General features: G+C 44.9%; 1 protein-coding gene across 1 annotated transcript; it reads right to left on the bottom strand.

Annotated features, from left to right (window-relative positions):
- Nucleotides 1-5,099: 5,099 nt before the first annotated feature.
- LOC147441832 (uncharacterized) lies at nucleotides 5,100-9,431 on the bottom strand. Its single transcript, XM_086528231.1, has 4 exons — nucleotides 8,821-9,431; nucleotides 8,612-8,752; nucleotides 8,431-8,524; nucleotides 5,100-8,232 (listed from the first exon to the last, which is right to left on the bottom strand). The coding sequence occupies exons 1-4, from the start codon at nucleotides 9,238-9,240 to the stop codon at nucleotides 8,093-8,095; spliced, it is 795 nt and encodes a 264-aa protein (XP_086384357.1). The 5' UTR covers nucleotides 9,241-9,431; the 3' UTR covers nucleotides 5,100-8,092.
- Nucleotides 9,432-15,005: the final 5,574 nt, after the last annotated feature.

Genomic DNA, 15,005 nt, shown 5'->3' with positions numbered 1-15,005 from the left:
CAGTCCTCTGAGCTCATGGCCCGAACCTTTTTAGGTTATTTGCGGGAGGCATTGAGTAGCTTCATACCGCAGATCATTTGTCTCGGGGAAGTGCTCAGCGGCGCTGTTTGTTGTGTCTTGTAACATGCATATGTAAGCATTTGTGTTGCATTGTGATGTGCCAATTATTGAATATTCCTAATTGGATGAGATTGCCTGGGTATGTAATTTTTTAGTGCATCAAGACACCCGTGGAAGATCAATACGGTCTGGGTGTGATGGCTAATTTTACTACGCCAGAATATCAAGAGTTCCGATCTAGACGAATGGAGAAGCTAACTCCTTGATCAAAACAGCCGAAAGGAGAAGCTAATTCCTTGATCAAAAGAGCAAAAAGGAGAAGCTAACTCCTTAATAAAAAGAGCAAATTGAGAAGCTAACTCCTTAATAAAAAGAGCAAATTGATTGTCCCTCGGAATGACCCTCGGAAATTTTGAGCTAACTTGAGTTGTTTTGCAGATATGTTGTAATCGGGGACGATTACTCTCTTTCAAGAAGGGGAGATGTAACAAACTACTGACGTGTCAAAGCCTAAAGGATGGAGCCAACTTACAGATGTCGGCCGAGGGGCCTAAACCCTAAGAAGAACAAGTAACAGAAGAAGTCCTCCCAACTTATGGGGACCCCATCCGATGGGGCCCCAAGTGACAAAGGATTAAAATAAAGAAGAACCCGCACACACGCAAAAACTGATGATGTGGCAGATTTTCAAAAATTGCACTGGCTGTCGTCTCTCTCTCTCTCTCTCTCTCTCTCTCTCTCATTTCAGTTGTTATTGAAGTGCTAAAAGTCTGTTCAATTTGTTCTTTTCTATTGGCACGCGGTGCCTGTCTTGTGACACAAACTGCCAGGGATCCACTTGCCCACAATATCAAGGGACGGCTCCAAGGTCAGAGTGATCTTAATGAGGATTTTCAAGTAAGTGATGGACTGATTTACTATAAGGGCCTCCTCTATATCCCACCAGGTCTGACACACTTGGAGATATTGAAGCAGAGGCATGACCTTCCATCAAACAGGGCATTTTGGGGTTAATAAGACATTAGAGCTTTTATCACGTGACTTTTGGTGGCCTCAAATGTGGAAACTTGTCAAGGAATATGTCACCACTTGTGATACTTGCAACAGATCAAAGGCCCCTCATCATCGACCTCACGGATTACTCCATCCCTTGCCTGTTCCAAGCAAGCCATGGTCATCGATCTCCATGGATTTTATTGTGGAGCTACCCTTATCACAAGGATTTGACTCCATTCTAGTGGTCATGGATCGGTTTACAAAGATGACACGCTTCATTCCAACCAACAAAACCATCACACGTGAAGGTATGGCCAAACTCTTTCTACAACATATCTATCGTTATCATGGATTACCGGATGACATTGTTTGCGATCGAGGCCCACAAATTTGTTTCTAGCTTTTGGAAAAGTCTCTTCAAGCTCCTAGGAGTCCAGATAAACCTCTCCTCCACCAATCACCCACAAAGTGATGGACAAGCAGAGAGAGTGAATCAAGTTTTGGAGCAATATCTTCGTTGTACAATCAATTATCACCAGGATAATTGGGTCGAGTTATTACCACTAGCAGAGTTCTCCTACAACAACAACTTTCATGCCTCCACCTGTCGTACTCCATTCTTTGCCAACTATGGTCAACATCCCAAGAAAGATATCCACACACATCACCAGGTCAAGAATCCAGTTGCCGTAAATCTTGCGCAGCACTTATCAACAATTCACCAAGAGCTGAAAATCCATATCCAATAAGCTCAATCCAAGTATAAGGAAAGGGCAGATCTACATCGCATGCAGCATCCGAAATACAAAGAGGGGGATAGGGTGTGGCTTCTTCGGCATGATTTACGATCAACCCGTCCTTGTCAAAAGTTAGATTATCGAAGCCTTGGCCCGTTCAAGATTGAAGGTCAAGTAAATCCAGTCACCTATCGGCTCGAGTTGCCTTCATCCATGAAAATTCATCCAGTATTTCATGTCTCAGTTCTAGAATCTTGTCGCCAATCTTGCATTCTTGGAAGAGTCTTTCAATTTCCACCTCCACGTGATATTCAAGGACATGAAGCATATGAGGTTGAGAAAGTCTTGGATTCTTGAATCTCGCGTGGGAGGTTGCAGTATCTGGTGCATTGGAAAGGATATGATGTCAGTGAACGAACATGGGAACCTGCATCCAATCTTCAACATGCACCTCTCAAAGTCCAAGAGTTCCATCAACAACATCCAGGAAAGTCGAGGCCAAGGAACACCACTGCTCCTCGTGGAACTCGTCGCTAGAGGGGGAGGTAATGTCATGGATGATCAAAGCAAAGACTTTGCTAGAAGATTCTAGAAGAGAAGGTTCGAGAAGATTCTAGTTCAAGAAGCTTCTAGAAGGTATTGGAAGATTCTAGAAGGTTCTAGAGAAGAGAAGATTCTAGAAGCTTCTAGAGAAGAGAAGGTTCAAGAAGTTTCTAGAAGGTTCAAGAAGATCTAGAGTGTTCTAACCCGGTTATCCTCAAGTACAAGTATAAATAGGGGTTTTGGGCCACAAGCACTTCAGTCTTGCCAACGCCAGTTATGAGACTCTTGTGAGGAAAGTCCTCTTCTAGTCTTGCTCTAGTCTTGTCTTGTATCTAGTCTTGTAATCCCAAGTTGTGAGGCTCCTGCGAGGTAAGTCCTCTTCTAGCTCGTCTTGTACTAGTCTTGAAATCTTGAGGCTCCTGCATGGTAAGTCCTCTTCGAGGTCTAGTTCAGCCTTGTTTTTGTAATCCTTGAGGCACCTGCGTGGTAAGCCCTCTTCTAGTTGTGTCCCGCCTTGCTCTTGTAATTAAGCTTCTTTGTAATCAAGTTTTGGTGAGCACCTTGTGGTGTTCATAACACCTACTACTCGACATCGACACATCCTTTGCCTACACAGGAGCATTTATATGGACTTACGGAGAGTATCTTGGATCTCTTCCAGGACAAGTTCATTGCTTAGATCTACAGATTGGAGCAGGGCTTCAGTGCTTTGGACTCCCTTGAGGAGTTTACCCGTGAGATGCGGGAGATCAGGCATCACGCGACTACATCTGGAGCCACCTGGAGCTTGGCTTGGATGGTAGTGCAGTTGCTCTTCTTCTACACACTCGTGATCATTTACATTACGACCTTCAAAGTTCCTTATACTCATCTTTGGTAACCTTACGACTATTTCCCCCGACCTAGGCAGTAGGCCACTCCCAGCTCATCCACATTGAGAGCCACACCGAGTTGCGGTATGGTGGTGTTGTCAGCGTGGATCATGTTTTGGTTGACATCGGAGGACTTGAGGCAGGAGTTACAAGCAGTACCCTTCCACAGCGCAGACTACTCAATCTGGCTTTATCCTCATCTTGGATTATCCTACCTCACTGACAGGACACCGTCCAGTGGTGGTCCGTGCAGTCTCTGTGTGACTGCTACAGCTTACGGTAGTTCTTACAGTGCAGATTGCTTAGTCTGGCTTTCCTTGATTTCGAAGGACGTTTACGGCAGATTGCTACATCTGGCCTTCCTGGAGTTTTACATACAGAGTTAGCCACCTGGCCACACCTGGGTTGCAGGTTCATGCTCTGATAGGCTTCCGTGCATGCTTATGACGGTTCCTGGGCTTTCCTCTACTTTTCTCCAGACGATTCTGACTACATCCTATTGGACGGACAATTGCAAGAGCTTGGCACTTCTTTTACGACAAGAAGTTGTTTTGACACTCAACTCGGGGCTTTTACGCAATATTTTCACACTGCATTGGCTGAGTACAGCAGTTTGCTACACTGCTTCTGGCGGCATCTTATCATGGAGGTTTCTTGGCGGTTGCGACACCCCATACTGCTGCTACACTCATGGAGTATTGTTCTTCACTGGACATCGCAACAGACATCTTCATCGCTTGCCTCACATCTTCGGCTTCACGCGGTTTGTTCAGCACCATGTGCTGAGAGGGGGTGTTAGCGTGATACACCACTCTGCTGCTTCACCTTTGTATGGCTAGTGATTGTTCCTGGGCTCGCCACCCCAGTATAGGCTCACTGATGCACTTATGTCTGGCCGCCCATGGTTGGGCCGACCGGCCACTGTTTGGGCACCCACACATATATACACACATGTATTATTGTTGCTGGGTCGTCGGGGGCTGGTAGGGGCTGATCGACATCCCCTACGCTCCGGACTTTTAAGCAATATTTTCACACTGCATTGGTGGAGTACATCAGTTTGCTACACTGCTTCTAGCGGCATCTTATCATGGAGGTTTCTTGGCGGTTGCGACACCCCAGACTGCTGCTACACTCATGGAGTATTGTTCTTCACTGGACATCGCAACAAACATCTTCATCACTTGCCTCACATCTTCGGCTTCACGCGGTTTGTTCAGCATCAGGTGTTGAGAGGGGGTGTTAGTGTGATACACCACTCTGCTGCTTCACCTTTGTATGGCTAGTGATTGTTCCCGGGCTCGCCACCCCAGTATAGGCTCACTGATGCACTTATGTCTGGCCGCCCATGCTTGGGCCGACAGGCCACTGTTTGGGCACCCACACATATATACACACATGTATTATTATTGCTGGGTCGTGGGGGGCTGGTAGGGGCTGATCGACATCCCCCTTGGGCACTCATATATGAGGCCAGGGGGTGCCCTATCACACCTATGCATTGTACGTGATGGCTGGCCTGTAGAGCCAACGTTTCTTGTAAGAGTAGTGGGGGTAGGTTGTTTGCCTCCCCTTTCCCATCCTCTGGTGTCTTCTTCTTCTTCTTCTCTCTCTCTCTCTCTCTCTCTCTCTCTCTCTCTCTCTCTCTCCGTTCCGCTTCCGCTGCCCACTCTCACAATGGGTTCATACAGCGAGCTACATGGACATCTACATGCCAGACCTCATGAGTGGTGATTGGTCAGCTCATAGTGGCATCACACAGACTAGAGATCAAGGTGGAACGAGCTCACGACATCCCCATGGAGGAGAGAGTCTGCCAGGTATGCAGAGAGGATGTGGAGAGTTAGGAGCATTGTGTATGCAGATGCAGAGCTTATGATAATATCAGGGGTAGATATGAGTCGCTATTCAAAGGGTAGCCTACTCTTCGAGAGATCATGCACTCTAGAGATCAGAGACAGCTAGGGAGATACCTACTAGAGATACAGAGACACAGAGAGACACTTTTGCAGCCACCAGCAGATACACAGATAGGGGGAGAGAGTCACAGCTTACAGATTTTTTCCAGAGGGCCACACCTCCCCCACTACCAGACCCACTGAGGGGAGTGCCTTCAGCAGGTTGAGACTTGAGACGAGCCGGGGTAGATGACGCCCACGTGTTACTGGTTGCCAATCCCCATGGCTCCACCACAGACAGATCGAGGAGATCCAGACCCAAGCACCGAGCTACTGAGGAGAGACTGGCTCAAAGAGAGCCAATCCTACAGCTTTCATACAAGCAACCCTAGCACCAGATCCGCCCATGTATCACATCTTACACCCTCCCATTAGTACAGGATGGAGCTAGATAGCTTGCTGCACTCTCATGATGTAATCCCTGAGTATATAGTCATGCATATAACCCTAGAGATAGAGCTCCGTCCCTCCTCAAATACCCCATGGTTACACGATTACCACTACCTCCAGTACACCACTCCATATATTCAGTTTTGTATCAGTCTTTTGTTTCATTTGTCTTTCCGATAGACGGATGACATACACCAGGTACATTTGATTTGTCTCATAGGCCGGTTTTGGGCTGACATAGACGTTAAAAATCTCTCTCTCTCTCTCTCTCTCTCTCTCTCTCTCTCTGAAAAACCATAACTGAATAACTGAGTATAAAACTCCCAAGAGTGCCAAGGTGGCCTACTCTAAGGATATACAAACTGTAGAAGTACAAAGCATGGAACTAAGTCACATGCTAATCTAAAGATCAGTCATGGTGGAACATGTGAGGCATGTAGAATGAACCATAGAGGTGGGGAATACTCCCATCTGATATGCCCTCCAATAACTCTGAAGAACAGTGATGTCCTACCCCACTGTCTAATTGAAGTATGATGTCTCCCTTGCGCGGATCTAGATGGCGCGCTAGACTCATCAAATTGTGATCTGAGAGTGTGAACGATATCCAACCAAATCAAAGTCAGGGTATCCTGTGGCTCCACCACGGAATGACTCAGAACATGGAGGCCGCAGGCTCGCCAAATGTTCCAAACCGCAAGGAGACCACCACTAAAAAAACTTCATCTCTATGCCAGTCCTCTGCCTGTGCAGCCACTGCTGGAATCATACCTAGAGTACCACGAAGGCACCCTGTGCCAGTAAGCATAAAGCATGGATCTGAATCTCTACCCTCAAAGAAAAGGTGTGGCCCAACATAAGGGAGCAACCAAACCACGGTGAGAAAACCAAAATGTTGCCTTGCTCTACAAAGAAGTAATGCAATCGCTCTCCATATATGATAAGCACTCTCTCTCTCTCTCTCTCTCTCTCTCTCTCTCTCTCTCTCTCAAAAGTCACCAAGTTACAGGCATAAAAATAAAAAAAACAGGTTAGAGCGTCTCTTTTGTGGCATACAAAGATACATGCGCACACACACACACACACACACATATACGCACACATGCATGCATGCATACATACGTACATACAAGCATATGCCATACATATGTAGTTACGTACTTACACAAATGCGTACGTACATACGTATGTACAGTCAATTGTCCGCAACCGGAAGTAGCTTCTAAACCGCGAAGGTCAATGTCTGATTTCTTGAAACTCAAACAAACTCATGTCGAAGTGACTCTGCACATGTAGAAACACTGCCACTCAGTCCAAACCGACAAAGATAACTCAATTGTCAGAGGACCCACTGTCCCAACCTTGACTGCTAGTAACATAGATCCTTCATATAGGAAAAGCCCTACAAGTATGGTGTATACCTTCATAAGTTAAGATCTAAGCTTACAAACTGAGATAAAAAGGAAGATGTAATGACGAAAAAAATGAAAAAACAGAAAGAAACTGAGTAAAAAGTTAAAAATTTGAAATTATCATTTCATTATTTTTATCTCACACACACAGTGTGAACCTTAAAAATAATGCAAAAATAAAACATACAAATTTACACATACATACACACAAAATATATATTAAAATTAGAAAAATTAGAAAAAAAATTATTTATTGAATTTTAGTTCGGGAAACATTCCCCTAAAAAATGAATAGACACACGAGCACCAGAGAGTCCCACGAGCGCACACACACCCAAACTCTACTCACACCTACCCACTTAGTGACTCAAAACACACTCTAGTTCACTCACTCAAAACGCTCACTCACTTTCACACAAGCAGTGCACACACGCGCATACGTGCACACACACACTAAAAAAAGCAAGGGACTAAGCTTTGAAGGTTAAACTTTCCAACCAACAACTAAACCATACAAGTACAGTAGTTTCACATGCTGATGAACTTGAAACTTATGCAGCCCTAATGTTTTAGGTGACCTCTCTCAATGCTACATAAAAATGTAATACACACACATGTATATGTGTGTGTATATACAATTTTAGAAATGACGTATCCATAAATGAAAAAAATATCTTTGTTGAATTTTAGTTGGGGAAACATATTGAATAAGAACATGCAAGACGAGCAATAAAGAGACGTGTGCAAGCGCGCACACACATGCCCAACCTCTACCCACTCACTGACTCAAACACACTCGAGTTCATTCACTCAAAAGGCTCACTCACTTTTTCACATGGTCACGCAAACAAACATGCACTGACACACACGCAACACATACAGACGCATGTATGTGCACACGCACGCGCGCGCACACACACACACACACACACACATAAAACTAAACAAGCAAGGGATTAAGCTTTGAGGGCTAAACTTTGCAGCCAACAACTAAACCATACGAGTACAGTAGGTTCACATATTAACGAACTTAGAACTTATGCAGCCCTAATGTTTTACGTGACCTCTCTCAATGCTACAAGTACAAAACACTGAAACATCTAGAGTTACAAAAATAGGGACAATTACTCTGTGTTGCAGGAAACGCCCCCCCCCCCCCCAGCCTCTGGAAACGCGTTCGTGCGTTTCTGGTGGGGCTGCGCATTTCCAGCTGCCTCGAAACGCATCGAAATGGCGCAAGCTAAATTAAGCCTCATTGTTTGAACTGGCGACCCATTGTTAAGAAACAATCCCAGAGAGTTTACAAAATTCTTTTCTCGACATGATTGCAAGCAACGTTTCTTCCATGGGTGTGTGCTGATGAAAGAGGATGATGCAAATCTTGTTAAAATGTTTGCTTTTAATGTACTTGTCGATATATCTTTGAATTTCTCCGGTTTTGGCTACTCTCTCTTGGGTGTACCCCCGCAGTTTCCTTGTCCTGGAGAATGCCGTTTCATGTTCTTTGGCAGGTTGACGTTTCCAGTTTGGACTGGAAACGTTTCAATGTGTTGCAACTGGAAACGTTTCGTGCAACACATTGAATTACCCCATGGTCTGGCATTGTGGCGTCAAAGTCAATATGAACAAACTCGGACACGGACCTGCAGAAGAGACATGCCCATCCCTGTCCTGGAGCTGTAGATACTCAGGGCTTCATAAACAGGGGAATTGCTGCCTAAATCAGCCTCCAGAACCACATAGTGGGCACCTCCCGGGGCAGATTTGTTAAGGAACATGTGCAGCTGGACATTGGATGCAAAAAAGGGACAGTTGGGAGAGTGAGGGTGTGGGGGCAACCGCTTGGAAGCACCTGTAAAGCAGTTGAAAACCAGCAGATGGAAGTCCTTGCCATCGAAGACATGTTAGGTGAGGTAGTCGTCACATTGGCAATCCCTTGGCAAGGAGGGGCCCGTCGGCGCTCTGCCTCGGGACGCAGTGCCGTGACCACCACGCATATGAGGCCTCCCACGGATGCCACGGCAAGGGCTGAGAGCGCGGGACCTTGGTATGAGCTCCACATGGATAGCACCTGCAGGAGGCCAGGGTTCCCCATAGCAGAGCAGAGGCCCTCTCTGGGGAAGGGAAACCAGGTGCCCAACTGATGGCAGTAAGCTGTGAGCTCTTTAGACACCCGCAGATCAGGGGTACCGAGCCAGGGTGCCTGGCGGCACAACGGAAAGGGGGGTGGCGAGCGGAGGAAGGCATTGAATGAGGTCGAGAGGACACGCATCTGCACAAGGGAGTGCAGAGGCAGACGTGCCAGGACTTCTACCACAAGATCCTGCGGCAGGCCGCCCAAAGAGACGACTTTTTTGAGGGAGTCTTCTCTGGCCGCTCTCCTTGCCCTGCCTCGTTTATATATGACACGGGGTCCAACTCGTGGGATCGACGGCAGAGCGCGTTCACGACAGGGACGCGCGATTTGCGCCGCCGGATCTCCGCAGCAGGGGGGGGGTAGCATTTATGTACGTCTGGAGTCGCCTAATCTGCAGTGATGCGCGATAGGTGGGATGGATAGAGCTATGGCGTGTGGTGGGGGAGGTCTTGGATTCAAGGCGCGATGGCCGGAAGGGAACCTTAATTTTTTGTCCACCTAGAGATTTAATCGACGGTGGATCTCGCCCCTGCCGTCGATCCCTCGAATTGGCCCCGTGTGCTTTATGGACGAGGGGGGGCTCCTCCTCCAATGCTCCTTGATTGTTGTCCCTGCCCTATCGTTCTGCTGCAACCACAAGCAGCCTCCATCCTCCTGGAAAAACCCATCCTTTGGCTCTCCTGCTCCCCTTCCTCCTCTTCACCACCGTCAAGGTTGGCCACGGACACTTTCCTGTGGTCTCTTCTAAGCGTTTCGTCTGCGCCATCGTTCGTTTCTTTTAGGTACCCTGTTTTGAAGCGGTAGCAAGTGCAACAATTATACCATTGACTTCAAAGATTTCTTATTGGGGAGCTGCAGGGGACTGTGGACCATCTGGAGAAGTTACCTTCTGTGGTTTATTTGGAACCAGAGGAATGCTACTATGTTCAATAACCCCTCTGTCTATCCCCTTTATCTCTTAAGTCTGATTTAAAGCATTCTGCCCTCAAGCTATGTAATAAAGTACAAGAAGCTCTACCACAGGGCTTGTCTGTATCATCTGTCTTAAAGTCAATCCCCTGGCAAAAATGGCGTATTGTTGCCCCTCTGATTTACCATCATGCTAGATTCAGAATGCTTTACCTCATGTAATAGTATCTGAGCAATAGGGTTGACCCACCCCCTATCTGTGGGTTTTTTCCCCCCCCTTTGTAACCCTTTTTTAATACAATTCCACTTTCCTCGGGAAAAAAAAAACAATTATACCATTAATTAACTAGTCTTGCTTGGTGGGCCTTTGCCGCACATAATCTGATAGATTTTGGAGCGCAGTTGGTTAGCTGGTTGTGATTGTTGTCGCCTTGGGTTTTGTTGTGGTGACTAGAGAAAATGAGTAGGACCAATTGATAGGCACCAATAATAGCTCAGCTTGGGACTTGATGAGCATTGGAAAGAAGCAAGTTGTGTCCCATAGTGCTCCATATAGGACATTGGGCTACTAAAGAGGGTAATTGAATAGAGCAAAAGGGTTGCAAGTTAACCTAGTTTGGTAGTTGTTTGCAGATTGCACCATTCAATCTAGTAATACTGACCATTTAGTCTCTAAATTGTTGAACCATCTTTGAGACACCCATCTTATCTCAATCAACCGTAGTCAATTTTCATTTATTTCAATATATAGGTTGAATTGCCAAATTGTGCGAAAAGAAATGTATGTCTATTTGGTATACAGATACGGTGATCGAAATGGAGCATGCGCTTGTGAGGAAAACATATGTCTAAACTGAAGCTTTGACAACTCAAAAAATACAAAAACCACAAATAGAGTATAAATATCAAAGTATACTACCGGCCTGATAATCATGTACGAGTCATCCAATTGTGCAAGCTTGAGGACAATGTTTGATTCAAGCTACAAAAAAGCAATGTGAATAGTTAAACATATCCTCTTGCAATGAAACGTCACAAACTGAAACTGCAAAGTATACATTGCACATCATGCAGAGGTGCCATACAAAAGTATGGTGGAGAATTGGCATTGTGGTCTCTCCAAAAATTATAAGAAACGTCATCAGGGACATGAAAATTACTTGTTTTAGGGGGACGAGAAACACAAATGCCCAGGAAGCTCAGTTCCATTCTCTTTGAAGGCTTTAATTGGCAAACTTTTCCTGCTTCTCACCTTTTTGAGCGAGATTAATGATGAACTATGCTTAGAATAATTGATGCTTGCTTTCAGCTTTGTGCAGACTTTGAAAGCAAGGGACAGTACTTCAAGGCTTTCAGAACCTGTGGAGCAAGGTGGCTCTCGGATTGGCAGGGAGGAGGGCCCACCACACTCCCTAAGGAAGTTGTGCTCAGAGCAAGCGTATATTTATAAAAAAGTATATGCAAGCAACATCAAGAGGTTTTTGTGCAGAACGCAGGTGTTGTTGTCGCTATAGAAATCGTGATCAAAAAGCAGTTTCATGGAGGTTTTAAAGAATTCTGCGTAAGCATCAACAAGAGGTTGTCGTGCAAAACCCGAGTGTTGTTGTCGCGATAGAAATTGTCATGAAGCTCGAAGGTACTTATATTTCGCAGATCATCAAGCTGGAAGGTACTTCGGATGCTTGCCGACATGATGAGCACTCTCAAAGATCAGATATTTGGTGCGATTAAGTCATGGCAGAGGTCTGTTCTAGTGCTACTAAAATGAAAGATATCATATTTGAATCGATGATCACTTGGCCTAATCTGGAGTCGAATCACCACCCGAACTCTCTCTCTCTCTCTCTCTCTCTCTCTCTCTCTCTCTCACACACACACACACACACACACACACACACACACACACACACACAAACCTGCTGCTTCTGGGGTCAACCTACGAACTGTCTGTATCGGTGCCTATAGAGAAGCTTGAAGTTTTTCTACTTCTGCAAACTACCTATACTGCTACGCTATTTCTGCTTCTGGGAACTGCCTGTACTGCGACACTGTATAAGTCTATGTGCGGCGATGTTTTCTTATTACTTGGTGATTAGCTTTTTAGCTTTTTGGTAACGTGAAAAGCTGACAGTGATAAGTTGCCACGTGGTGGCTTGTGGGATCAGATAGGGGGAAAAGAACCTTTAGCTCACCAAGTAAAAAGCAAACTCACAATTTTGTGTCTCTCGCGATAAGTTGCCACGTGGTGGCTTGTGGGATCGCGATAAGTTGCCACGTGGTGGCTTGTGGGATCAGATAGTGGGAAAAGAACCTTTAGCTCACCAAGTAAAAAGCAAACTCACAATTTTGTGTCTCTCGCCTGAATTAATTCACGGCAAAGCATACTTGTCTACCAATGCTCTAAACTCACTTACTTAGGCAGAATCTAGTGCTGATACTTTAATTCTCCTCCCCCCCCCTGCCAGCTTGCCTACGCAGACCCCCGCCTCCTGTTTGCCTCCTCCCTGCTCCATCAGGCGGCGCCTGCTGCTCTTTCCTCTCGTCATTGTCTAGCAGACCCCTCTCGTCATTGTCTAACCTCACAGAGCCACTCTCGTCGCACTATCCAGCATCACCCCCTCTCGTTGCTATCCAGGCTATCCCTCTCACGCAAATCTGACAAAGCCATGGAGGAGACCAAGCCCTCCCTCTTTCCTACCCACCTGCGCAGACAGACAGTGCGGAGACAGCCGCAATCGCTGCGCAGAGAGACACTGCAGAGACATGGGCAACCAGTTTATGCATAAGATTGACTGAGTGAGAGAGATGTCTTCCAGTGCCTACACACGAGCCACGAAGAGAGAGAGAGAGAGAGCGCTCTACTAAAACACTACCCGCTCTTTTCCCTTCATCGTTCATGGGGTAAGCCCCAAAACAAAACATAGAGTAATTACTGGCTCCCTATAAAACTAGTATGCCTTGATTTTGCTAGCAGACATGGTTGCATATTGAGGAGAAGACAATAGAGTGAGGTTTCCCAAAAAGTCACTCTTGTGGGCGAATGGTTGAGCAAGAACTATGCCATTGATTTATTTCATGAAATGAGTGGCATTTGTCATAAAATCTCAACTATGGGGATGCGGTAGCGGACATCTGATATTGAACTTCTTGAGGTAGGCATAGAAGAAAAATTGTTCTAGCTATATAGACCTTATGGCTTAGGCATAGGTCTATTGAATACATTGTCATATTTTTGTTACATGTTATCCTAGTTTGAAGCTAGTTTGTTGGTTTTCACTTCAATGGAAATTCCACCATACACATACTTCAATTACAGTAATATTCCATCAGGAACTGGTTTTTGATGTTTGGCGCATGCCTATGCATCACCAAGACTCTTAGGGATAAGGTAATGCAAGAGTGTCATGAGCCTCCTTATGAAGGTCATAGGAGTGCTCAACCGACAATCCAAGTCATGGAGTTATATTTTGATTGGCTGACGATGCGGGAAGATGTAAATGAATATACCTCCAAATGTATGACATGTCAAAAGGTCAAGTATGATAGTCACAAATCTTTTGGTATTTTACAATACCTATTCCCGATATGCCTGGGAAAGTATAGCCATGGATTTTATCTTTGGCTTACCCAAGTCATTGCAAGGGAATAATGGAATATGGATAATAGTTGACAAGTTTAGCAAGCAAGCTCACTTTATTCCTGCCACGAAGACTATTAAGGCACCACACATGGCCAATGTTTTTATGAGTCATACATTCAAGTATCATTGGTTTCGCAAAAGTACCATGTCTGATAGGGATCCTTGGATAGGGATCTAAGGATGACTATTTGGCAAGGGCTAGCATAGAATGTGGGAACAAAGCTCAATTTCTCCTCCGTCTATCATCCTCAAATGGATGGTCAGAGTGAAATTGTGGATTCCAGTATTCTAGATCTACTTAAATGTTATATAAATTAAGTAGATCAAAGTAATCAATGAAAAAAGTATTTACCGTTAGTAGAGTATACGTACAATAACACTGTCCATGCCTCTACTAGTAAAACTCCCTTTGAAGTAGTTGAGGGCTATCCAAAGGTTCCTCCTATTCTGTGGATCAAAGAAAAGATTTTTGATGCCGATGAGTATGTAAGGGATGTGTGAGAGGCCTTTGCTAAGGTAAAGGAAGCACTCCAAAGGGCACAAATGAAACAAAAGCAAGCTGTTGACAAGCACCACTGTCGTCTTTATTTAAAAGAAGATGATTGGGTGTTGCTTAAGTTCCATAAAGCGTAGTTGAAATATACCACAGGCCAGGATCGTGAGAGAAATCATACGGGCCACCAAAAGTTCTATGCAAAGTTGGCCAAAAGATACTATGGTCCCTTTCAGATCTTGCAAAAGATTAATCCAACCTCTTATCGGTTGCAATTACCAAACCATTGGCATATACACAATACCTTTGATGTCAGCTTGGTTAAACCATACAAAGGAATACCACCTTAAGCACCAATTGAGGAGGATCCGCCAGAAATAGAGGAAATGGAAGAAATTCTAAGACCTGAGAATATCCTTAAACATGAAGACAAGGTCTTAAGGACATGCAAAATACTAAGTTGATATTTGGTTAAGTTTGCCAATTATCCAGATGAAGATGTCCGCTGGATGCAAGAGCCCCAACTGAAGGAGTCTTTAATTCTTCTTCAAGAGTATAAGGCTATGTATGATTTGCATGATACTCACAAATAAAAGGTATTGTTCATTTATGTTTTATGATTTATGTTTGCATGCATTAGGTTTTTAGTGTACACTATAAAATGGTTGGCTTATCAGAGATTATACTTTCTAAGCACTTATGGGTTTGTCACCCCATAAGAAAGGACAATCTATAAAATGATTAAAAAGATAGCAATGGACAAATGGTCAGCTTAGTGACGATGTTATCTCCTAAGCACTTGTGGGATGGTCACCTCATGAGAAGGATACTCTATTAAAATGAGCAAAAAGATAGCAA

This window comes from Adiantum capillus-veneris, chromosome 14, assembly GCF_014529385.1.
Source record: "Adiantum capillus-veneris isolate H3 chromosome 14, ASM1452938v2, whole genome shotgun sequence".
Taxonomy (NCBI): domain Eukaryota; kingdom Viridiplantae; phylum Streptophyta; class Polypodiopsida; order Polypodiales; family Pteridaceae; genus Adiantum; species Adiantum capillus-veneris.
This window is presented reverse-complemented; position numbering and strand designations above follow the sequence as displayed.

Bases quoted from the DNA above. Each gene is read 5' to 3' on its own strand.
- LOC147441832 (XM_086528231.1), bottom strand. From the start codon at position 9,240: ATGCGTGTCCTCTCGACCTCATTCAATGCCTTCCTCCGCTCGCCACCC. The intron at 8,753-8,820 runs GTGCTTCCAAGC...TCCAATGTCCAG, and splicing joins GGTTTTCAACTGCTTTACAG to CTGCACATGTTCCTTAACAA. The intron at 8,233-8,430 runs GTACACCCAAGA...ATGGGTCGCCAG, and splicing joins AGGACAAGGAAACTGCGGGG to TTCAAACAATGAGGCTTAAT.